The sequence below is a fragment of the Bos indicus x Bos taurus genome, chromosome 3, assembly GCF_003369695.1.
Source record: "Bos indicus x Bos taurus breed Angus x Brahman F1 hybrid chromosome 3, Bos_hybrid_MaternalHap_v2.0, whole genome shotgun sequence".
NCBI classification, from domain to species: domain Eukaryota; kingdom Metazoa; phylum Chordata; class Mammalia; order Artiodactyla; family Bovidae; genus Bos; species Bos indicus x Bos taurus.
Window position 1 is genome coordinate 118,985,338 of NC_040078.1, and position 23,735 is coordinate 119,009,072.

Genomic DNA, 23,735 nt, shown 5'->3' on the forward strand with positions numbered 1-23,735 from the left:
ATGTGCACACAACACACATGGCACAGATGTGCACACAACACACAGCACAGATGTGCACAAAACACACAATACAGATGTGCACACAACACACAATACAGATGTACACACAACACAGATGTGCACACAACACACACACGGCACAGATGTCCACACAACACACAATACAGATGTGCACACAACACACAGCACAGGTGTGCACACAACACACACATGCAGCACAGATATGCACACAACACACAATACAGATGTACACACGGCACAGATGTGCACACAACACACAGCACAGGTGTGCACACAACACACATGGCACAGATGTGCACACAACACACAATACAGATGTGCACACAACACACAATACAGATGTACACACAACACAGATGTGCACACAACACACACACGGCACAGATGTGCACACAACACACACAGCACAGATGTCCACACAACACACAATATAGATGTGCACACAACACAGCACAGGTGTGCACACAACACACACACGCAGCACAGATATGCACACAACACACAATACAGATGTACACATGGCACAGATGTGCACACAACACATGTGGCACAGATGTACACACAACACACAGCACAGATGTGCACACAACACACACGGCACAGATGTGCACACAACACACAATACAGATGTGCACACAACACACACACGGCACAGATGTGCTCAGCACAGGAGCATGGCCCCTTTTGCTCGGGTGACTCAGGACATAAAAACGTCAGCAAATGACTGAGGAGGGCTGTGGTACAGCCGTGACTGCGGGCCCGGAACGAGAGCCTGGTCACCTCGATCCCTGGTGTCAGACATCCCTCCACGCCATCCACACCACAGAACCACGTGGGGAAGAAGGGAAACCGGCCAAGTTCTTCTCTTCAGCAAGACCGCCATTAACATAAGTGAGCCTGATACGCTGAAGTGTGTACCAATAGGAGGGCAGCTGCACTCTCGTAAAATGGAATCTTACTATGGATGCTCTCAACACTTTAAAATATATTTAATTTCACTTAACATCAGTTTTAACATAACAAGCAGAACTACTGCATTTTCTAAACATGAAATACTTCCGTTATCACAACAGTCGGTCCCTTGTTATTGATTCATGCACGTATTTATGGCTGTGCCAGCTCTTGGTTGCTGCGTGCGGGCCTTCTCTAGCCGCAGGGAGCAGGGGCCGCTCTAGTTGTGAGCAGGCTGTAGGGTGAGCAGGCTCAGTTGTTGTGGCACGCACTTTTAGTTGCCCTGGGGCACGTGCCCATCTACCAGACCAGGCATCGAACACGTGTCCCCTGCTTTGGCAGGCTGTCTCCCAACCACTGTACTACCAGCGAAGTCTGGCAGTCTGTACTTCTGATTAAAAAAAAAAATCCCTTGAAATGGGAAAAAAACCCTAAAATGGCTTTGTATTTTGAAAGATCACATCATGTATGCACACACACACACGCACACACACACACACACACACCCTGTATGTGTACACAGAGCCACTACACACATTCATGCAGATGTACACATACGCATACAGGTGTATGCATGCACACTCACACGTGTACACCCCACAAGTGTACACACGGCCACGACACGTGTGCACACGCATGCATGTACATGCACCCCCCACAGGTACACTTTTTCTGCTCCATTTGCTGGGTGCATTACTTCAAGAGCACCAGTTATCCTTATGTTGGGTTGTCTTGTTTATTCTTAATGTGATTTAGGTTTACAAAACTCATAATAAACACCTCTTGTTTTACTTCATTTACTGGGTCATCTGAAACCTTTCTGAGGCCAGTGGCTCCCACACAGTGGCCTCGGCGTCACGTTGAAGGCCTGTCGGTCCACAGGCTGCTGGCCCCGCCCTTCTGAGAATCTGAGTTTGTGACAGAATGCTGACACCGTGGGCCCAGGGACCACGCTCTGAGAACACAGCTCTGTGTCAACGGCTCGATTTCCACCTTGTCCGTTTTGCTCTTCGCTGTCTGTAATTCATTTGCTGGTTCTTTATTGACACTGTCTGGTTTCAGTTTGTTTTCTGACGTCTGGAGTCCAGTTTTCAGATCTTAGCCTTTTGTATATTTTTGATGTTTATCTCCCGAGTCCCTGTTCTTATCAAATCCCTTGGGCAGAGGGTGGGACGAGACTTGGTTCTGTTCGCTGGCTGTTTATCCCAAGTCGGCCTTGTAGTCATCTTGCTATGACCCTATCCTGTGCACTGAGTCACTTATTTTCCTGTGGCTATTTGCACACCCCTGGCCTCCCCACACCTTCCCATCTTGTTCAAGCCTGAGCGACTGTCCACGTGTCCGTGTGTTGGTAACCCTCGTCCCTCAAAGCCTGGCGATGGTTTGCTTTCCCATCGGAGGCACGAATACTTGTGTTCTGGACGCCATGGGAAGCTCGGGGAGGGGGGTGCTGGTGGCAGAAGGGAGGTCTAGGAGGAGGGGTGTTGTTAGAAGCAGCCTAGCCTTGCTTCCTCCTGCAATCTGTGAGATGTCCTGGACTCACAGGGGGAGGGCAGTGTGTACAGTCCTGGATCCTGGGCCCACGGCTGGTGTGCCTGGAGCCACCATGCCCTCCTGGGAGGGTCAGCCCACAGCCACCCCGTTTCTGCTGTTCCATGACTTCCCAGGGTCAGTATGTGCAGATGAATCAGGGCTCCTGGCCCCCAGTCACTGGCTGGCATGGCTCTGGGGCAGGGGGCGGCCCAGGGACCATGCGGTCTGTGCCTCTGATCCGCGGGGGAGCTGTCCCCTCCTTGCTCAGCACCCAGTGTCTGAAGCTTGTGTTCTTGCTTGTTTTTTGCTGGGATTCTTCTCTGATTTTTCCTAGTTATTTCCTTTCTATTCATCCTGGGGGCAGGAGATTCTGCCTCACCACTGTCTCTGACATTCTCTTCGAATATCCACAAGCAGGGACGACTCTTGGTCCCATAAGAACATACCTGACTTGGGGGACGCTAGGAACGTCCATGAGAAGGAGCACCTTGGTGCTTTCGGAGCCAGAGTGCCCGAAATCCAGGTCAGAAAAACAGGAACATCAAGACCAAGGAGGGAGATGTCCCCCTGGCAGGTTCCGGATCTGCCAGCGCCCTCCCGGACGGGACACACGCTCTGTGGCAAGCAAGGTGCTTCTCGGGTGCCCTCCGGCTGTTGAAGCCCGGGCGGGTGGGCTAAACAACGATGCCGGCAGAACCTGGAACAGCCCGGGCACATAGCTGCCCCGGCACGGCCCTCACCCGCCCGCCCTCCTCCACGCCCGTCCCTTCGGACCTCACACCCGCTCTGCAGCCACACCGACCTTCCAAACACACCACAGGTCCTGTCCCTCCTGGGAATGGGCTCCCGGGCGCCCAGCACGCCCGCCCTCCCTGCCGTGGACCCCTTCCTGGATGCCGGCCCATCTGGGGACCACCCACGCCCCACATCGTTGCTTCAGCTTCTTACGAGTGACAGCTGGGTTCCTGTGCATCCTCCAGTCGGGCCCTGGGGCCTCGGGCCTCTGTGGGACAGGGAGCCGCCAGCCTGCGGCGGCCCTTCCTCCCCGTCACCTCTCTGTGACACCTTCCTGCCTCCTCTGCTCCTCGCTTCAGGGCTGGGGTCCCTACACGCCTTCCCAGGGATGGACCTTGGCACGTGGGTGCTTGGGGCTGGAAGCTGAGGGCGCCCTGGCAACCACAGCCAGGCGACCTCGGGCTCCAGGTCCCGGCTCCTTCCTTCCCGTGTGTCACAGGCACCCCAGCAGCCTGAGGGTGCAAGGCGGCCTTGGCTGGTCCTCCCAAGGATGCAGGGCACAGATCCAGACCCAGGCTGCTGGCAGGCTGGCCACTCCCTGCCCGGGCACTGGGTATCCTGAGGCCAGGCCTGAAGGGACCCACGACGCTGAAGCCTTTCCCATCAAGGACATAACAGGAAAGCAGCCCACGGGGTAGGGGGGCCTCTGCAGTCCCTCAGGGGTGCCCTGAGCTCCGAGGCCCAGGCTGGAGACTCGCTGTCAAGAAGCCCACAGGGTCGCACAGAGTCGGACACGACTGAAGTGACTTAGCAGCAGCAGCAGCAGCCCACAGGGCTGGGGCTTCTCTCCTACAGTAGTTCAGCCCGGGCCTGGACCAGCCAGGGAAGCGGGGCGCTCCCACCACACCAGCCTGGGAGTGTTTTTCTTCACCAGGACTGGCAGCCTGCAATTAGACGGAAGCCAGGGCTTCCCAAGAAACGGGATCAAACTCGGGGAACACGGCTCCACCACCGCCCCCTGGTGGCCCTGGGGCCGCTGTCCACTCGCAGTGGGGTCCTGGGTCTGGGCCCTGACCAGGCCCGAGGGCCGTGCTGGCTGTGGAGGGAAACGCGCTTCCCCCGTCCACGGTGCGGTGGTATCAGGGCAGGGCAGGAGGGTGGTAAACACAGCATATGCTGACGCTCCAGGTGGGCTGCGGCAGGTCCCCACGCCCGGCCCTGCCCTCCGGCGCTCCGCCTGGTTGTCACCCAGCGAAGCAGCGGGTGTGGGGAGGGCGTGCCCCTGCAGCCCGCAGGCAGTGCCGGGCGGGGGCCCTGCCCAGCTGGGGGTTGCGGTGCTGCCAGCACTCAGGCCGGGGCTCTGGGGCCTGGCGCGCCCCACTGAGCCTCCACTCTGGCCCGTGGTCCTCACGAGGTCTGCACACGGGGCACCCCGCGGGCCTGGCCCATGCCGTCATGCCATGTGGCCTGAGGCTGTCAGAGGAGCTGGTCTGCAGGTGGACAGGGGTGTGGGCCCTGGGACAGACAGGCTGCAGGCGGGGCGGGCGGGGGAGCACAGAGTGGGGGCCCCCGAGGGGACAGGGCTCTGGCCTCGGTGACACTGGGTTCTTTTTCTGGCTTTTCTTCAACTTCCATGCTGAGTCGAGGCCATCACTGCCTCCTGGAAGACCCCTGCCCCCTGAGCAGCCTCTGCACCAGGCGAGCCCCTGGAGACCCTCCTTCAAGTCACAGGGTGACTGCTCAGACTCGCCCCCAAGGATATGAGCTGCACAGGGGCAGCTGGCCTGGGTCAGGGCAGGGTCCCGGGGAGGGGAGGGCAGGGAGCCCCGGGAGGGGACACTGGGGAGGGGAGGAGCCCCGGGGACGGGGGGGTGGGGCGCAGGGCGGGCCCAGCAGCAGCATCCCCAGGCCACCCGCTGTCCTTAGATGGCCTTCCTGTTGTTGCATAGTGGGGCTCCTGCGGGAGTGTCAGGCTCCAGACGTCCACATCCTGCCCCTGGAACCCATGGCCATGACAGCACATGGTGGGTGGGGTGGGGGCCCTGCAGGTGTGACCGTGGGCCTGGAGTTGGCCACTCCGCATTTTCTGGGGCTGCATTCTCACGGGGCCCTTGGACAGAGGCTCCGGAGGGCCAGGCTCAGGGAAGGAGGCCAGGGACCCAAGGAGCGGCTGTGAGCCCTGGGACCTGGGCGGCGTCCCGAAGCTGGAAATGTCAGGGAAACGGATCCCCTGTGGACAGCTGGCCCCGAGGCCTCCTGCGAGAGGACACGGGCGTGGTTCAAGCCGCTGAGTCCCAGTCACTTGTGACGGCACCACAGGCCACTGCAGGCTCAGTGGTGACCCCATCGAGACCAGGTGGGATCAGCCCCGGGGGGCTGGGTCCCGGCTAAGACACGCTGCTGAGCGCCCCACCCTGAGGCCCTCGCCGTGACCTCATCGGGGCTGCAGCTCTGGACACTGCCCTTCTCGGGGCGTCAGCTCACCACCCCTTCCACAGGCTGGAGGCCGCTGGAGGCTGCTGCAGGCCGCGTGGACAACCTCCAGGCAGGGGCTGGGGTGTGCCCAGACCCCAGGGAAGGCTCTGCGTGGTCACAGCACTGCACTCACATGCCCGCCTCCCAACGCCTCCAGAAAGATCTCATGGAGGACACGCTGCCTCCCCAGGGATCCCGGGCCTGGGCCTGCGGTGTCCCCACGGCACCCGCAGTGGCGTCCTCTGGGGGCCGTCTCAGCCCTGAGGGGCTCCTGCCAGCCAGCTTGAGGAGCAGAGGGCACCGAGAAGTGAAAGCGGCTTTTAAGGAGGGCGTGGTGACTGAGCACAGGCCGGCCCTGCACCTTCCAGGGAAGCGGCAGAGACAGGCCCGGGCTCACCAGACAAACAAACCTGATGACACTTGCCGGAGCGGAGACGGGGGCTGTTTCATTCTAAAGCCAAGAAAAAAGCCTGGAGTCTTTCCAGTCACTTCTGACCAGGTAAAAAAATTTATCATTAGATTTTTTTTTTTTTGTACTCTCAAATGTAAATTGGTTAACTGTCAGAAAAGGCCAGAGCCAGACCAGAGATGATGCTTTTGAACTGTGGGGTTGGAGAAGATTGAGAGTCCCTTGGATTTCGAGGAGATCCAACCAGTCCATCCTAAAGGAGATCAGTCCTGGGTGTTCATTGTAAGGACTGATGCTGAAGCTGAAACTCCAATACTTTGGCCACCTCATGCGAAGAGTTGACTCATTGGAAAAGACCCTGAGGCTGGGAGGGATTGGGGGCAGGAGGAGAAGGGGATGACAAAGGATAAGATGGTTGGATGGCATCACCGACTCGATGGAGATGAGTTTGAGCTAAGTCCAGGAGATGGTGAAAGACAGGGAGGCCTGGCGTGCTGCAGCCCACGGGATCAAAAATAACTGGACACGACTGAGTAACTGAACAAGAAGACTGGACATGCCCAAGTGCACAGCATGCTGGCAGGCAGTGACTCACTGACAGGAAATCAGGGTCCTAAGTCCAGGGCTCACCCCGCCATCGCCGCCGCCTCCCAGCCACAGACGGCCACACGACCGCAGGTAAGTGGCTCACTTGCTGGCTTCATGCAGTGGGGACCTCTAGCCGGAATTCCTTCTTCATCTACATCACTTCTCTCAGCAAGATTTTCCCTCTTTACAGAAGGGATCCATTTTCATTTCGGCTTCGGCTGGTGCATTGCAGAGTCTTCTTGCTTTTTATTTCAACAGAAATGAGTTTATTAAATTCATCTCTTACGAAAGCAAGCTTCACGTTAAGTATGCAAATACTATAGACCTAAGTACGTGGAAAACCGCACTGGGAGCAGGGCTGCTCGGCAACCGCAGCGTTTGCGGGGCTGGGGGAGCAAGACCCTCTGAGAGCGTGGAGGGGCCAGAGCAGGGTGGAGGGCATTGGCTGTGCGAGGTCCAAGCCAGTGGAGACGTGCAGGCCTCCGACGGCAGAGGCCTTACAACAGCGGGACTGCGACACGGAACCTGGTGCTGGGCGCCAGCCCTCCTGGTGTGGGTCCAGCCCGCAAGGTGGACTCTGAGGGGCTGCACTGGGACCGCCTGGCCAGCTCCAGGCCCACTGCCCTCCTCCGAAGCAGCACAGCGCTGCGTCTGTGCTGGGATGCCCCGAGGCCTGCCTGGACCTCCACTTGCCCCTCTTCTCCCCACGAGGGACCCCGCATCTGCAGCTGCAGCCGGGGTCTGTGTCCTTTCTGCCCCCTGTCCAGGGCTGCAAACGGCGGCTGGGACCCAGGAGGCTAAACACACACACGCACGTATTGAAGAGCCCGCCGCCGACCAACACATGCTCCCTGCTTGCTTCTTGGTGTTGACATGTGCACCGCTAAGAACGACCAGCCCAGAAACAGGTCACTAAGGGAACAGGACACAGAGACCCCGGGCCAAACTGGTGGCCGACGGGCTTTTGACAAACAAGATGGGCTTCAGTAGGCAAGACAAGAGCACGTCTCCTTCCTGTCGTATCACAGATCCCGGCCCGAGACGAGACGAGGACAGGTAAGCAGCATCCTTGGGTCACCTGCCCCGCGTTGGGCCACACGCCTGGTCAGCGCTGGGCCCAGTGACCTGCCAGCTGGGGTGGACGTAAGGACCTGTCTGCCACCCGCTCTAAGCAGCTGGGGGCCTCACCCCCCTGGTGACAAAACCTGAGAGAAAAGGTGCGTTACGGGAAACTGACGTCTTCTTGGAGCCTCCCTCCTGGAGACACACACACATGCGCGGTTGTGACAACAGGCTTCCTCCCCGAGCCTGGGGCAGGAGAGGCTGGAAGCGCGCTGTGACCTGCCCCCGGGGTTTCTCGCGGCTGTGGGCCTTCCTGTGAGACGCAGCCGCGGTAGCTCCCTGGGCCTTCTGTGCGCGCAGAGGCTCGGACACGCGCTCTTCTGCCCAACCTCCCAGGAAAAGAAACCCCGAGCACGACGTGATCCCCTCCTCAGCCCACAGATCACACCTGCGGCCTGGAGGGAGCAGGGTCACCGGGTTAGCACTGACCGTCCTGCCCGAGGCCTGTCACTGGCCTGACTGCTGACCTCAGGCCCGCCGCCGTGACAGTGAGTGCTGGCTCCTTACGGAGCAGGGTCACCAGGTCAGCACTGACCATCCTGCCCAAGGCCCGTCACCGGCCTGCCCACTGACCTCAGGCCCACAGCTGTGACAGTGAGTGCTGGGTCCTTACAGAGCAGGGTCATAGGGTCAGCACTGACCGTCCTGCCCGAGGCCCGTCACAGGCCTGCCCACTGACCTCAGGCCCGTGGCTGTGACAGTGAGAGCAGTGAGCGCTGGCTCCTTACAGAGCAGGGTCATAGGGTCAGCACTGACCGTCCTGCCCGAGGCCCGTCACAGGCCTGCCCGCTGACCTCAGGCCTGCGGCCGTGACAGTAGGCGCAGTGAGCGCTGGCTCTTTAGGCCAAGATGCTGGCAGATAATCAGATGAGTTTCCTTCCCTTCCTCTCCTCCCCTTGCCTTCCTCTCCTCCAAGGGGTCTGTGAGGGGCTCCAGGACTGGTCCCCTGCCTGGCGCACTCACTTTTAATGACAAAAGCAGCTTTTTTGAGAAATGCCTCTGGATTCCAACCCAGAAACTGCTGGCAAACTTTTTAATCCTTAAAACCTGACCAGAGTGAGGCCAGCGAGGGCGGGAGGGCGGGGAGAGAGGGGAAGGAGGGGGCGGGTGGGCGGGTAGGCAGGCGGCGGGGCTCCTGCAGCAACCCCCGTCCAGGACTGGAGCCACAGGCCACGCGGCGAGGAAGCACCTGAACTGAGCCCGACACTGACGGGATCTCACCTCACTTACGTTTCAGCAGTCACCTGTGGCTTGGAGCGGTGTGCTGAACATGTGGAGCCCTGGGGCAGAAAACCTGACTGAGCGGTTCTGCAGCTTAACAGCTCAACTCCTGAGGAGCACACGGGGACAATTAGCCTGCAGGAAATCTCGCTTCTGTTTTCCAAGTTTCAATGGAGGTGAATAAAGAAGCGTGACTTGCTCTCACGTGACTCGTTTCTGAAAACTGGACTTTCAGGCGATGAAGGCGTAGGTACACTGATTTGTTTTTGCGGTTTACCCCACCGCCATCCTCTGCGTGAACCTCCCCTGGAAGGAAGGAGTCACGAGGTTGGCTGACCACGGTCCTCGCGGGAGACTTCCAGAGCTCTGCTACAAGTGCCCAGCTCCATATATCGGGGGGAATTTCTCCCTCCTCTGGCTATTTCCTCCGTTCTTTCTCCTTTTCCTCTAATGCGGCAACTACGTTCTAAAACACACAAAATAAGCACTTCAGGACCACCTTCAGTCCTGACACAGGTCTTAACCAAACCAAACCACACCCAAGCAAACTGTGAGCTAATGGTGTGCACACACACACATATGTGTCACGTATGTAGGCGTGCAGACGCATCACGGAGAGAGGTGCCACAAAAACAGTTTTATTTCTCGAAGTCTGAAGACACAGGCGCAGACTGGGCCCGACACAGCCGGGCTGTGGGGAAGGAGACGCTCCAGGCGGTGCCTGCTCTCTCACAGCGGATGCTGCTTGCCCAGGGACAAGCGCTGTAGAAGGAAGCTGGGCCCCCTAACTGGGGGGCTTCTGTCTGCACCCCTGCCCCCCAGCGTGAGGCTAGCGGAGTGCAGGAGCTGGGGGCCTGGGCGTGTCTTCGTCCCTGCAAGGCGGCCTCCGGGAGGCGTCACTTCAGCCAGATCCACTTGTCCCCCACGTCCTCGTTGTACCCGGCGCGGTACTTGCGGCCTGGCAGCTGTGGAACGGAGAGTGTGGTTACCAGCAGTTTACAGCAGACACACGTCCCCCGCTCACCGATAGCCTCCCTGCTCCGTCCCTCGTGCCCCAGGGCAGGGGGGCCTGCCCCTGGGGCTTCCTGCTGCAAGGGTGAGGGGCTCCTTGGGAATAAAACACGACAGGACCCCGCCCCTGGGAGCTTCCACCCTGGTGGGGCGCTATAAACACAAATACTATCAACAGCAACCCAAGCGCTGCCTTGCTGTCACGAGGGGGCCGTGGAGCCACGGGCAGAAACAGATCTGGCCCAGGGGAGCCGCAGCCACGCGGGAAGGGTGGCGGCAGGGGACGTGTCAGCCCTTCCCCCAACCCTCCCGTCTCCTGCCTGCGCCTCCCGCAGGGACCGCACGGCCGGTCGGGGCGGGGGCCCGAGGACACAGGGTGGGAAGCGGGAGCGGCCACGAAGCAGGAGCTGCAGGCACGTTTCCCCTCCCCACTCTCGTCCACGAGGCGCTCCCAGCCAACTGCCGCACAAACACGGCGCTGTAGCAGGAACAGTCTAAGACGTTGGCACGCCTTCAAGTTTATCACATCAGAAAGTAACGTTTCATCTGAATGACGGACTGCAGCCTCACGTCCAGAGAACAGAGTTCGGATCTCAGGGACGCTCTGAGAGGCTCTCCAGCCTCCATAACAGCAGCAGACCCCGCCAGGCCAGCCGCCAGCACTGCAGGACGGTCCAGGAAGGCTCTGCCGTCTTCTTTGTGAATCGGATATTAAACCACAGAGCAGAGAATAAACACGAGCAGAGTCTGGAGCCGCAGAGCCTGCCAGTCTCTAGTAACTGCACCACAGTATGCCCTCTGGCCCTCTCTGGGCAGCCCTGATTGGCCGTGGGCACCGAGTGGGGTCCCCAGATCCCAGCAGCCCTCTCAGTGGAGAGAAGTTGGCAGAGAACCCCAGGAGGTTTCCGTCTGCAGTGTTTCATAGTGAGACCCAAAACTAGCTTCTTCCTTTTTCTCACTCCATATCCCCTTTCCACCAACCTGCGCCTCCACCACCAATTCAGTTCCTCACTTGCACACCCCCTCCGTGGAGCCGTGAAGGCAGAGGTCACAGGGCCGCCCAGCACGTCCCTCAGGAGGTGCCTGACAAGCCCGCAGGAGCACAGCCCCTGGCCTGGCTGGAGCTCAGCGCTCTGGCCGGCGTGGGCCCGCCCTGATCGGGGGAGCCGGCAGGGACGGTGGGTGTGAGCTCTGAGTGGGGCCCAGCGGGAGCGGAAACAAACTGGTGCGCCGAGTCTGACCACGAGGCATCTGAGGCCCTGGAGAGCCCTGACGCCAGGGAAGGCCCCAGCTCCACCTGCTCCAGCCTGGACAGCAAGGCATCTGAGGCCCTGGAGAGCCCTGACGCCAGGGAAGGCCCCAGCTCCACCTGCTCCAGCCTGGACAGTAAGGCATCTGAGGCCCTGGAGAGCCCTGACGCCAGGGAAGGCCCCAGCTCCACCTGCTCCAGCCTGGACAGCAAGAGCGCCGGAAGGGGCTCGAGAGGTCCGAGGCCACAGAGGCTGCTCCGGGTGCTTAGAGATGCCGGCACAGGCTGAGTTAGCCAGCTGCTCAGACACCAGCCAACTGAGAAAACAAACACATATTCACTCATTCTCCTGAGGAAACAGATTCTTCCACCTCTGACGCACTGTGTCCTAGCTGCTTTGAGAGACATGAACGCCAGTCCTATGTTCTCTAAGCTTGGAAAATACACAGAACACATGAGCCAGTCGGGAAGTGGGACAGCAGCAGGTGGAAAGCGCTGGAGGGCCTGAGTGCCCCCTGCCCAACGGGACATGGGAGAAGGGGATGCAGTGCAGGACAGGCAGAGCACCCACTGCAAATACACCCACGCTAGAGGCTCATCCTCACACCACAGGGTCGCAGTGCCATACAGGTAAACGTCTTAACTCCACTCAACTCACATGAGCTGAAAAGGAAGCTCCTAACTCAATACCTGTTCAAACACCTGAGAATAGGACGTTCCTAAAAATCCTAAAACAGAAGTGACAACTGAACACGAGTGAAGTGTGGGCGCCCCGGCTGGCCAGGCTGTGGGCAAAAGGCTGCCCTTCTCTTCAGAGCCGCAGGCCCCCAAGAAACCCGCACCTCTGCACAAACTGGTGCACCTGGCACGACGTCTACCTTTGACGCTGACTCTCCTCTCCGAGGGACACACATTATTTCCTACACACAGCAATGCAAATAATGGGACAGGCAGACTAACGCTGAACTGCAACAGCAGCTTTCCTCGGGGACCAAGGCGCGGTGAGGGGAGAGAGGCAGGTCTTAGAGCCTCTTCCGGCCACAGCTAACGAAGGGCAGACTGAAAGCGTCAGACATCTACTCAAGTCAAACAGCCTCTAACCAACAATGGGCATTTCAGCACAAAAAACAGATGCCGAAATAGTCCTAACTAAGGTCTGAATGTCGAGAGGAAGTACGAAACAGCCACGTGTGTACCTGTCTTCTTCAGCAGATTTAGATAAACTGATCCTAAGGCTTTTCTGTGTATTGCAAGTTTGTCCTTAGTAAAGTGAACTTTGTAAAGGCAAGAACATACAACATTAACATATTAAAGTTATTGAACAACTCTATTTTTAAAACTGGTAAAGGAGAACTTGACACTGAAAATGAAGATAGTGAGGCTGAGGTGCTAAGGAAATGCAAACAGCAGGAGAGAAAGCTGAAGACCCTGCTATCCCAGCCACTGTCTTGGACACGATCTGACTCATGGAGGGAACACAGTATCTTAATAGCATCTGGCCTCCTTAAATTGGAAAGGGACAGAATCGGTAAAGTGGAAACCAATTCCCGGTTTGTCTACCCCAAGGAAGGGCTGTGAAGAAATAAAAAGCGACCTGATGCAGCATTTGAAAATGGCTTAAAAAAATTAGTAGGCACTCATGCACACATTCAGTATTTATATGAATTTGTTTACAGGGTCACTTCCAACTTCAGAGCTGGGGGCAGTGTGTGCATGGAAAACGTGCTGATAAATGGCTCTCACGTCCCTCTGAGACTCCAGGCAGTCCCTGGAGACTGCATGGAGGCGAAGGCCAGCGGGAGCCTGGCCAGGGCCGCCACAGGTCTGCAAACAAGCACCCAGGCCACAGGTCAGCGAAACCAAACCAAACCATTCATTCTTAGCACATGAAACTCCGAGACCCTTTCTCTCCTAAAAAGCTCACCACTAGTCAAGGCCCCTGTGTCACGGCAGGTGAAGTGGCAGAGCCCACACAAGGACTGACAAGCGAGGCACCAGCTCAATCTCGGGAGGTCGTCCTGCCAGAGCCTTGGGGGGCCTCCCTGGGCCGCACTCTCACCGACAGAGCCCTCCTCTCCTGCACGCTGCCTACCCCTCTCCCCGCCGCACGGACGCTTCCATTCCTGGAATGAGCCGAGCCTGCCTCTACCTCCCAGGACCACTGCCCCCCGCCCCAAGTGCGGCAGGGACACCAACACCCACGCGGGCAGGCACCCAAGACCCCACCCGCGTCCCTCAGCACTCATAGGCCCTGCTACGCACTCCCCTACGCACTCCCCGCTAACTCTTATCCCTCCACGGCCCCAGCGCCAAGAACAGCAAACAGCGCTGGAAACAGGAAACACGTGACAGACGCCAGGGGCGTGCCTCGCGGAGTAGGGGCTGGGGGAGCGTGGCCCCCACCATTCAGCGCCCTCGAGATGCCGCAGCTCTCTGGAGCATCACAGCGCAAGGCTTCCCTCACGCGCCCTGAACTGGGGCTCAACGGTTCTCTGTCCACTGAGCAAAGGGAGACCCAGCTCCCTGCTCGGACCCTCTGCGGAGGGGGCATGGAAGACCCAGCTCCAAATCAGCTTTCAGATCACAATCAAAAACAGAGAAGCCTTCCGCTTCCAGCAAAACAACAGCCCAGTACCCTGAAAAACCTCCAGAAATGCATTTAGCTGCACTGCTGAGCAATGTGAGATTTCACCTGGGGCTGAAACGGAGAGGGAGCGGGAAAGCAGCGTTGAGTGGCCGGCTCCACCCCCGGGGCTTCGGGCAAGTGGTCGTGGTGATGCGCCTCCGTGCAGCTCAGAAGTGGCTGGGGGGCAGGGAGAGGGGAAGGGAGGGAGGCGGGTGGAGAATGCACAAGGAGGTCTCAACGGGGACCTTAAGAATTCACTGCCTCAGCCGGTCCTCACACAAGTGTGGGCTCCTGATCCTTACCATCGGGGCCTGGGATCCCACAAGCAGCAAAGGAAGCTTCAACCCTAGCACTTCCTGAATCCCTGGGCCTGGAGCCAGCACAGTCCATCTAGGAGCAGGGCCGTCAGCATCAGCGGACAACACAGGATGCCCCGTGAATGAAATACCCTGGCAGGAGTACACCGAGCTACGAACCAAGGTAACTGATTTCCAGACAGTCTGGGTTCACCTGAATTCAAAACTTCCTGAACCATCCTGTCCTGAGGAGGGCCAGGGGTAAACACCCACAAAGCATGAACTCAGGGTCCAAGGTCTCCCAAGGCAGCAGGAAGTAAGCCACCACGGGTAGGAATCGGAGAAAACGGTAAATGATGGAGTCAGGCTCCAGCCCCTACACCACACACGGAATACAGCGACTGCGTTCACGATGTTTAGAGTAAGAAACTGAAGATGGAAGCAAGGAGGAAGACCCTACCAACGAATCAGAAGGTGTCAGCTGAACAAAAAAGAAATGTCTTTTTCCAAGAATTGGAAGCACTACCCAGGCATCTCCAACCACAGCATCAACAAGCTCAGCCTCCCCCGCAGGACCTAGTCCCGCCTCTCCACTACCATCACACGAGTCAACGGGTGTGTCTTGAGAACACCGCCCCCTCCTACTTCCCAGGCCCCCACAGGCGCAGGGCCAGAGCTCCTCAGGCTTCTGAGGAGACCATGATGCAGGTTTCGGCTTATTACCTTTACTATGTTAATCAGGATGATACAGCTGACCCTTGAACACCGCGGCGGAACCACAGACCGCGGAAATGGAGGGGGCCACCTGTAAGATCTTGCCCCACACTGTAAAGGGCCGACTGGACAAACCGCTCATATTCAGACGGCTAGACACTCATTTTTAAATGCTGCTTTCCTGGACAGGGAAACCAGGTAACTCACTTCAGCAGGCTATCGCCATAGAAAGCACCCTGCCGAATCTCGCTTATTCCAGGAAGTAAACGGCCGCAAACCACCCTCTGCTCTAGTACTGAATCAATCCGGCTGGGAAAGAAGCAATCCCTTAAAATGTCCCCACGCCGCTCGCTCACCCCTGCACGGAGCCACCCCTGTCTCGGGGTCTCAGAGGACAGCGGCCTCGCTGGCTGCTAGCTCGGCCATTTCTAGAACTATGCTCATAGCCGGGCCAGGGAACCTTCAGGGAGAGAAAAATCTTTCTGGATACAGACCACTGGAGGAGAAATTCACAGACGGGTTTTATTTGTTCGTCTTTAATTCCCCGCAACGCCCTTTCCACAGTGAAATTTGGCAATAACTCTTGCTCACGTCTTTAAGGTCCAAACAAAATTCTGTGAATGAAGAGATACACTCACTATTATTTACATTCTAATTTCAACTTACCATTTTTTAAAAATTCAGACTTAAATTGAAGAAAGTAAGGCAAACCACTAGACCATTCAGGTATGACCTAAATCAAACGCCTTACGATTATACAGTGGAAGTGACAAACAAATCCAAGGGATTAGATCTGATAGAAAGAGTGCCTGAAGAACTATGGACGGAGCTCTGTAACACTGTACAAGATGTGGTGATCAAAACCATCCCCAAGAGGGAGAAATGCAAAAAGGCAAATTGGGTTGTCTGAGGAGCCTTACAAATAGCTGAGAAAAGAAGAGATGTGAAAGGCAAAAGGGAAAAGGAAAGATATACCCATTTGAATGCAGAGTTCAAACAATAGCAAGGAGAGATAAGAAAGCCTTCCTTAGTGATCAATGCAAAGAAACAGAAGAAAACAATAGAATGGGAAAGACTAGAGATCTCTTCAAGAAAATTAGAGATACAAAGGGAACATTTCATGCAAAGATGGGCAAAATAAAGGACAGAAATGGCATGGACCTAACAGAAGCAGAAAGTCTTAAGAAGAGGTGGCAAGAATACACAGAACTATACAAAAAAGATCTTCATGACCTGGATAACCATGATGGTGTGATCACTCACCTAGAGCCAGACATCCTACAGTGCAAAATCAAGGGGGCCTCAGGAAGCATCACTATGAACAAAGCTAGTAGAGGTGATGGAATTCCAACTGAGCTATTTCAAATCCTAAAAGATGATGCTGTGAAAGTGCTGCACTCAATATGCCAGCAAATTTGGAAAACTCAGCAGTGGCCACAGGACTGGAAAAGGTCAGTTTTCATTCCAATCCCAAAGAAAGGCAATGCCAAAGAATGCTCAAACTACCGCACAATTGCACTCATCTCACACGCTAGTAAAGTAATGCTTAAAATTCTCCAAGCCGGGCTTCAGGAATATGTGAACGGTGAACTTCCTGATGTTCAAGCTGGTTTTAGAAAAGGCAGAGGAACCAGAGATCAAATTGCCAACATCTGCTGGATCATGGAAAAAGCAAGAGAGTTCCAGAAAAACATCTATTTCTGCTTTATTGACTATGCCAAAGCCTTTGACTGTGTGGATCACAATAAACTGTGGAAAATTCTGAAAGACACGGAATACCAGACCACCTGATCTGCCTCTTGAGAAATTTGTATGCAGGTCAAGAAGCAACAGTTAGAACTGGACATGAAACAACAGACTGGTTCCAAATAGGAAAAGGAGTACGTCAAGGCTGTATATTGTCACCCTGTTTACTTAACTTATATGCAGAGTACATCATGAGAAACGCTGGACTGGAAGAAGCAAAAGCTGGAATCAAGACTGCTGGGAGAAATATAAATAACCTCAGATATGCAGATGACACCACCCTTATGGCAGAAAGTGAAGAGGAACTAAAAAGCCTCTTGATGAAAGTGAAAGTGGAGAGTGAAAAAGTTGGCTTAAAGCTCAACATTCAGAAAATGAAGATCATGGCATCTGGTCCCATCACTTCATGGCAAATAGATGGGGAAACAGTGGAAACAGTGTCAGACTTTATTTTTCTGGACTCCAAAATCACTGCAGATGGTGACTGCAGCCATGAAATTAAAAGACACTTACTCCTTGGAAGGAAAGTGATGACCAACCTAGATAGCATATTCAAAAGCAGAGACATTACTTTGCCAACAAAGGTTCGTCTAGTCAAGGCTATGGTTTTTCCTGTGGTCATGTATGGATGTGAGAATTGGACTGTGAAGAAGCCTGAGCGCCGAAGAATTGATGCTTTTGAACTGTGTTGTTGGAGAAGACTCTTGAGAGTCCCTTGGACTGCAAGGAGATCCAACCAGTCCATTCTGAAGGAGATCAGCCCTGGGATTTCTTTGGAAGGAATGATACTAAAGCTGAAACTCCAGTACTTTGGCCACCTCATGCCAAGAGTTAACTCACTGGAAAAGACTCTGATGCTGGGAGGGATTGGGGGCAGGAGGAGAAGGGGACGACAGAGGATGAGATGGCTGGATGGCATCACTGACTCGATGGACGTGAGTCTCGGTGAACTCTGGGAGTTGGTGATGGACAGGGAGGCCTGGCGTGCTGCGTTTCATGGGGTCGCAAAGAGTCGGACAGGACTGAGCGAGTGATCTGATCTGACTGGATCACAGAAAAGCAAGACAATTCTGGGAAAATATCTGCTGCAATGACTATGCTAAAGCCTTCGACTGTGTGGATCACAACAAACTGTGGAAAATTCTTAAAGAGATGGGAATAGCAGACCACCTGACCTGCCTCCTGAGAAATCTGTATGCAGGTCAGGAAACAGAACTGGACATGGAACGATGGACTGGTTCCAAATTGGGAAAGGAGTCACCTTGCTCCTGTGCAGGGCACATTATGCTAAATGTCAGACTGGATAAAGTGCAACCTGGAATCAAGATTGCTGGGAGAAATATCAAGAACCTCAGATACGCAGATGACACCACCCTTATGGCTGAAAGCAAAGAGGAACTAAAGAGCCTCTTGATGAAAGTGAAAAAGGGGAGTGAAAAAGCGGGCTTAAAACTCAACATTCAAAAAAACTAAGATCATTGCATCTGGTCCCATCACTTCATGGCAAATAGATGGGAAAACAATGGAAACAGTGACAGAGTTTATTTCCTTGGGTTCCAAAATCACTGCAGATGGTGACTGCAGCCATGAAATTAAAAGATGCCTGCTCCTTGGAAGAAAAGCTATGACAAACCTAGACAGCATATTAAAAAGCAGAGACATCACTTTAATGACAAAGGTCCAGCTAAGTCAAAGCTATGGTTTTTCCAGTGGTCATGTATGGATATGAGAGTTGGACCATAAAGAAGGCTGAGCACCGAAGAACTGATGCTTTTGAGTTGTGTTGGAGAAGACTCTTGAGAGTCCCTTGGACTGCAAGAAGATCCAACCAGTCAATCATAAAGGAAATCAGTCCTGAATATTCATTCATTGGAAGGACTGATGCTGAAGCTCCAATACTTGGGCCACCTGATGTGAAGAGCCGACTCATTAGAAAAGACCCTGATGCAGGGAAAGATTGAGGGCAGGAGGAGAAGGGGACAGACAGAGGATGAGATGGTTGACTGGCATCACTAACACGATGGACATGAGTTTGAGCAAGCTCAGGGAGACAGTGAAGGACAAGGAAGCCTGGCATGCTGCAGTCCACGGGGTCGCAAGGAGTTGGCCGCAACTGAACAGCAACAAGAACCCTCTGTGTGCGCACGCTCGGTCGTGTCCGGCTCTTTGCCACCCCGTGGACTGTCACCCTCCAGACTGCTCTGTCCATGGGGTTTCCCAGGCAAGAACACTGGAGTGCGCTGACCTTTCCTACTCCAGGAGATCTTCCTGACTCAGGAGCAGCCCACATCTCTCATGTCTCCCACACTGGCGGGCGGAGTCTTCACCACTGCGCCACCTGGGAAGCCCTCTCTAATATCATCCTAATTTTTCATAAGTGTAAAATTATTCTTAAAAAATGAAGTTATTTTTTAAAAACTTAAGAATTTTAAGAACTAGACTTCCCCAATCATTTAAATATTGACTAAAAATCCCAACATTTCTAACCACTATAATCCTAAGTCCAATATAGCAGCCTCCCTTTAATGGTCACAGATTAAAAATAAGAGAAAACACAACAATGATGAAGAGCTGCCACACAGGCTCACTGAGTTGCTCGGCGAAATGACGAATATGTCCAGCTTCTGGTGGACGAGCACAGGCCCAGTCCACCCCGAGCCACCGTGAAAAATGGACAACATTTGAAAAACAATGTGTGCCAAGACATCAAACGCAGGGAAGTTCCAAGGCCCCAGAAGAGGATAGCAAAGGCGGGGCTGACTGCATCCAGGGGCCCCGCCTGCACTTACTGGCAGGAGTCAGAAGCCCAGTGGGCCCCCAGCAGGGGTCAAGCGCCGCCCCCCGCAGAGAAGCAGTCCAGCACAAGGGCTCCATCAGGAAGCACACACGGGAGACACGCCGGGCCTCTCAAACCCCAGAGCAGCGCCCGCCGGCGGGGCCTCTGACGGACATGGGGGCCTGCCGACTGACATGCTGCCGGACAACAGACAGCACAGCGCCGCAGCCTCACACCATCTTAACTGTTCCTCCAAAATAACGACTGGCATTTAAAAAAATACCAGTATACCAAAACATAAGATTAGATGTCCCCAAACGAAAAGACCAGAGGGAGAATGAGTTTAAACAGATCTAACAGAGGTCCAAATATTACAGTTACCAGATAACTTTTTGACTGATACACAAGAGAAATTAGATAACAAAATAATTTCAACAGATGACTTGAAATTATTTAGAAAAAAAAGAATGAAATTCTAAAATCAAAAACAAGTACGATGAAAGTTAAAATCTCAAACATAGAAAATACAGGCCTAAGAGCAGATCCAGAAGAGCTAAAGAGAGTCAGTGATTAGGACAGAGTGAAGGGCACATCTGGGCTGAAGGTCACAGAGCAAACAGCAAAAAGACAGGAAGGAGCACACAGAACATGGCAGAAAGGGCCCAGCGTGCGGCGCCAAGGAGAGGAGAGAAACGGGGGCAAGCCAGACTGCTCCAAACCCGGCAACATGCATCAGCCAAAGAATGCCGTGAACTCTAAGCAGAGCAGACACGAAGGTACAGACGCACACCCCCCGAGACAGCACAGATGCTCAGAACCAAGTCAGAAACACTGCCCCCAAACACAGCAAGACCCTGCCAGAGGTATACGGAAAAGCCTTTCAAAAGAGGTCAGCAGCTCCAGGGGTCGGAGCGGACACTGAGGGGCGGCACCAGGCTCCACGAGGGCTGTGCAATGGGGCAGAGGCAGCAGGGGAGGGAGCGTGGTGATGCCCGAGGGCGCGGCCGGGAAGGAAACGCTGAACCGAGGGGGCCAGGTGTCTGGCTGCCTGAGCAGGATGGGGACGGGGACAATGAAGAGGAGCCTGGAATTAAAGGTGCGCACTCGTGGCTGTCAGTACACTCAGACAAGTGAATACAGACACACGGGTATAAAATAGGAATCTCGGGAATCCAGTGATACCAATGTATAAATGAATAAGCAGAGAGGGGAGAGACCATCTCTTCACAGCAGAACAGTAACTAATGATGTAGAAGGAATGACGGAATCTGGATAATTACGCTTTGATAGCTGTCACATTAACCATTAATTCAGCCAAGAAAATGCTCAGATGCCAACTACCAGGTCAGAGTCTGATGAGGAAACGGACATTTACATGGTTTCAAGGAACTTCCACTGTAAATATTTATTAATTACAAAGAGTAAAACAGTTAACTTTACAGTGAGAACAGCACCTCAGTCAGGTGACCAGAGTTAACAGAGCCTGTGACAGGACAAACAGGAATCACATGCTGCCTGACAGAGCAAAGGCATCTAAAGCAAGGTTTAGTTTCAAGTTTCAAGACGTTGGCACTTGGAAGATCACAGGATGGTTATTTTTTAATATCCCTCAATTTGGTTTGGTTTGGATGTTTTCCCATGATCAGACTTAGGTTTTGTGTGGTTTTTGTAGGGATGTTAGGGAACTTACTGCATCTTATCCAGCAGCACGTGAACCTTCCTGGGACAGCTGATGAGCTCTGAACAAGGTCTGTGGATCAGAGGCAGTAATGCATGAATGTTAATTTCCTAACCTTGACAGCTGTATTGTGGTTATGTGGGAGAATGTCCTTGTTTGTAAGAATTACACATTAAAGCCATGGTTCTCAAACCTTAGTGTGTACCAGAACTGGCTGGAGGACTCCCTAAAACAGGCTCCAGGCCCCATCACCAGGGACTGCTCCAGGGCTGGGGCCTGAGAACTGGCATTCCTCATGGGCGCCCAGGTGCCCTGACACGCGACCACACTCTGAGAATCCGTGTGTCAGGACGGCTGAAGCTCACGGGCATGATGCTCATCACTGACAGAGGTTCGGAAGTTAGTTTTCTGTTCCTGTTACTTTTGTAAATTTGAAAAATTCCAAGATGAAAATCAGAACAGCTTAAAGAACATCTTAACCAATAAGGGTGAGACTCTGCTGTCAGCAAAACTTCCTCAGACAGAAGGACCACGACCTACAGGAAGGTGTGCAGACCAGGGAGGCTTCAGCAGCAGGGCAGCCAGGGCTCAGTGTGTGTGAACTGACCGCATGAACAATAATCACAGTGTCCCGAAGGTCTACATAGACAGTGACAGCAACAGCACACAGGACCGGGTAAAGGGAAGCAGAAGTGCTCCAGGGGCAGACGCTGTGGGACTAGAGGATCACCAATGCCCGTGAGAAGTCAGCGAGTCAAGGGTGAGCGCTGATCACCAGGCTGCCACGAAGAAACTGTGGGAGAAGCCATAACTAGTGAGCGAGCAGAAGAGGAGACGGAATAAAATGTTACAAACAACAGCACTCTAATCCACAAGCAGGCAAGACAAAAAATATACAAAGAAGAGGTAGGAAAATATAAAATATACAGTTAACATAAACTATTTAAACACAAATGTATCAGCAATTGCACTAAATGTGAACACATAAATATCCCCCATAGTTAGACTGGGCAAAAACTAAAGACAAAGTTCTCAGGTTAGAAGGTGTCCACCGGAAATACAAAGATACGGAAAGAATGAAATTGAAAGATGTGGAAAAAGCACCACCATGCAAATATTAACCGAAGGAGGGCTGTGGACGCCACCGAAGTGAGCAGTGAAGTGCCCCGAAGTAAGAACCGGCACCAGTGATGCAAGGAGAGTTTAATCACACAGAGAGAGACTGATGCTGAAGCTCCAAAACTCTGGCCGCCTGATGTGAAGAGCCAACTCACTGGATAAGACCCTGATGCTGGGAAAGATTGAGGGCAGGAGAAGAAGGGGGAGACAGAAGATGAGAGGTTGCATGGCATCACTGACTCAATGGACGTGAGTCTGAGCAAGCTCCGGCAGACAGTGGAGGGCAGAGAAGCCTGGTGTGCTGCAGTCCATGGCGTCGCAAAGAGTCGGACATGATTTAGCTATTGAACAACAAAAGGGTGACTCTATTAGGAAAGTGCAGCAATTCTAAATGTGTGTAAGTCTAATAATGCAACCTCAAGATATACACAAAGCAAAACCTGCCACAACTAAAGGAGGAACAGACCCACAGACAGCGGCAGCCTCCCCAGACCTCTCACGGCAAACTGACAGAGGAAGCAAAAAGAGTCAGTGAGGAGAGAGACCATCTGAGTAACGTGACTAAGACTTCCTTTCAAGGGCGCTGCAAGAGCCCAGCACACGACGGGCGGAATGGCCTTCTCCTCCAGGACCATGAATGATCCAAGGTGATCAATGCTGAGCTGAAAAGTCAGTCCCAGCCGCCTTCCAAGGACTGAAGTCACAAGGCTATTTGTGACTAGAGAGGAGTTAAGCCAGAAACCAGCAACAAAAAGACCATTAGAAACACTCCGCGTGTTTCTAAATTATCTAATATAATTCAAATTAGCACAATAGCCAAAAAAGAAATCAGACTAAAATTAGAAAATATTTTGAATTGAATGATAATGAAAACACAACATCAAGAACTATGAGATCTAGTTAATTAAGCCAAATTTAGAGGGCAATGTGACCAGCTTTACATGCATATATTCAAAAGCACGACAGGCAGAAAATCAATGATCCACCCACTCATACTAAGAAGTTAGAAAAACAGCAAATGAAAGGGGAAAAATAAGGAGTAGTCATCAGTGATGGAACGTACAACAGTACAAGCAAGAAGCTGGTTCCCTGAATAACGAGCTGCTTTCAAGAGGCTGAAACAGGAGGGAAAACAGCAGGACTGGTAACGGGATGGAGAAGCGGACAGGGTCACCATCAATGTGATCGAATGAAAAACGCTAAAAAGGACATTTTGAACAACTTCACGCCAAGAAATTAGAAAATATGAAACAGAGGCAAATTCTTCAACAAACACAGCTTTGAAAACCCAAGAAGAATCCTGAATATTCCGCATGAAAGAAAGTTATGATGAAAAGCATTTCCGCGCGGCTCCCCCAGTCAAGCCTTCTCAACACTGTAGCAAGGAGTCATGATGACCATGAGCAAATCCTTCCAGAGAGCTGAAATGAGGACCCCCTCTCAACTTAGTGCTCGATGTCAGCAT

General features: G+C 53.8%; 2 protein-coding genes across 4 annotated transcripts in view; one reads left to right on the forward strand and one right to left on the reverse strand.

Moving 5' to 3' along the window:
- The first annotated feature begins 5,752 nt into the window (after positions 1-5,752).
- LOC113890238 lies at positions 5,753-9,598 on the forward strand. Its single transcript, XM_027538108.1, has 2 exons — positions 5,753-6,214; positions 9,072-9,598. Exons 1-2 carry the CDS (start codon positions 5,849-5,851, stop codon positions 9,237-9,239), a joined length of 534 nt encoding a protein of 177 aa, XP_027393909.1. The 5' UTR covers positions 5,753-5,848; the 3' UTR covers positions 9,240-9,598.
- Positions 9,599-9,677: 79 nt separating this feature from the next.
- NDUFA10 (NADH:ubiquinone oxidoreductase subunit A10) overlaps positions 9,678-23,735 on the reverse strand; it is a 38,951-nt gene continuing 24,893 nt past the window's right edge. For all 3 annotated transcript variants that reach the window (XM_027538104.1, XM_027538105.1, XM_027538107.1), the window contains one exon: positions 9,678-10,020. Coding sequence is in view for 2 of the 3 variants with exons in the window: in XM_027538105.1 (XP_027393906.1) it covers positions 9,952-10,020 (69 nt within the window). In the remaining variant the exon portion in view is untranslated. The remainder of the gene's footprint in view (positions 10,021-23,735) is intronic.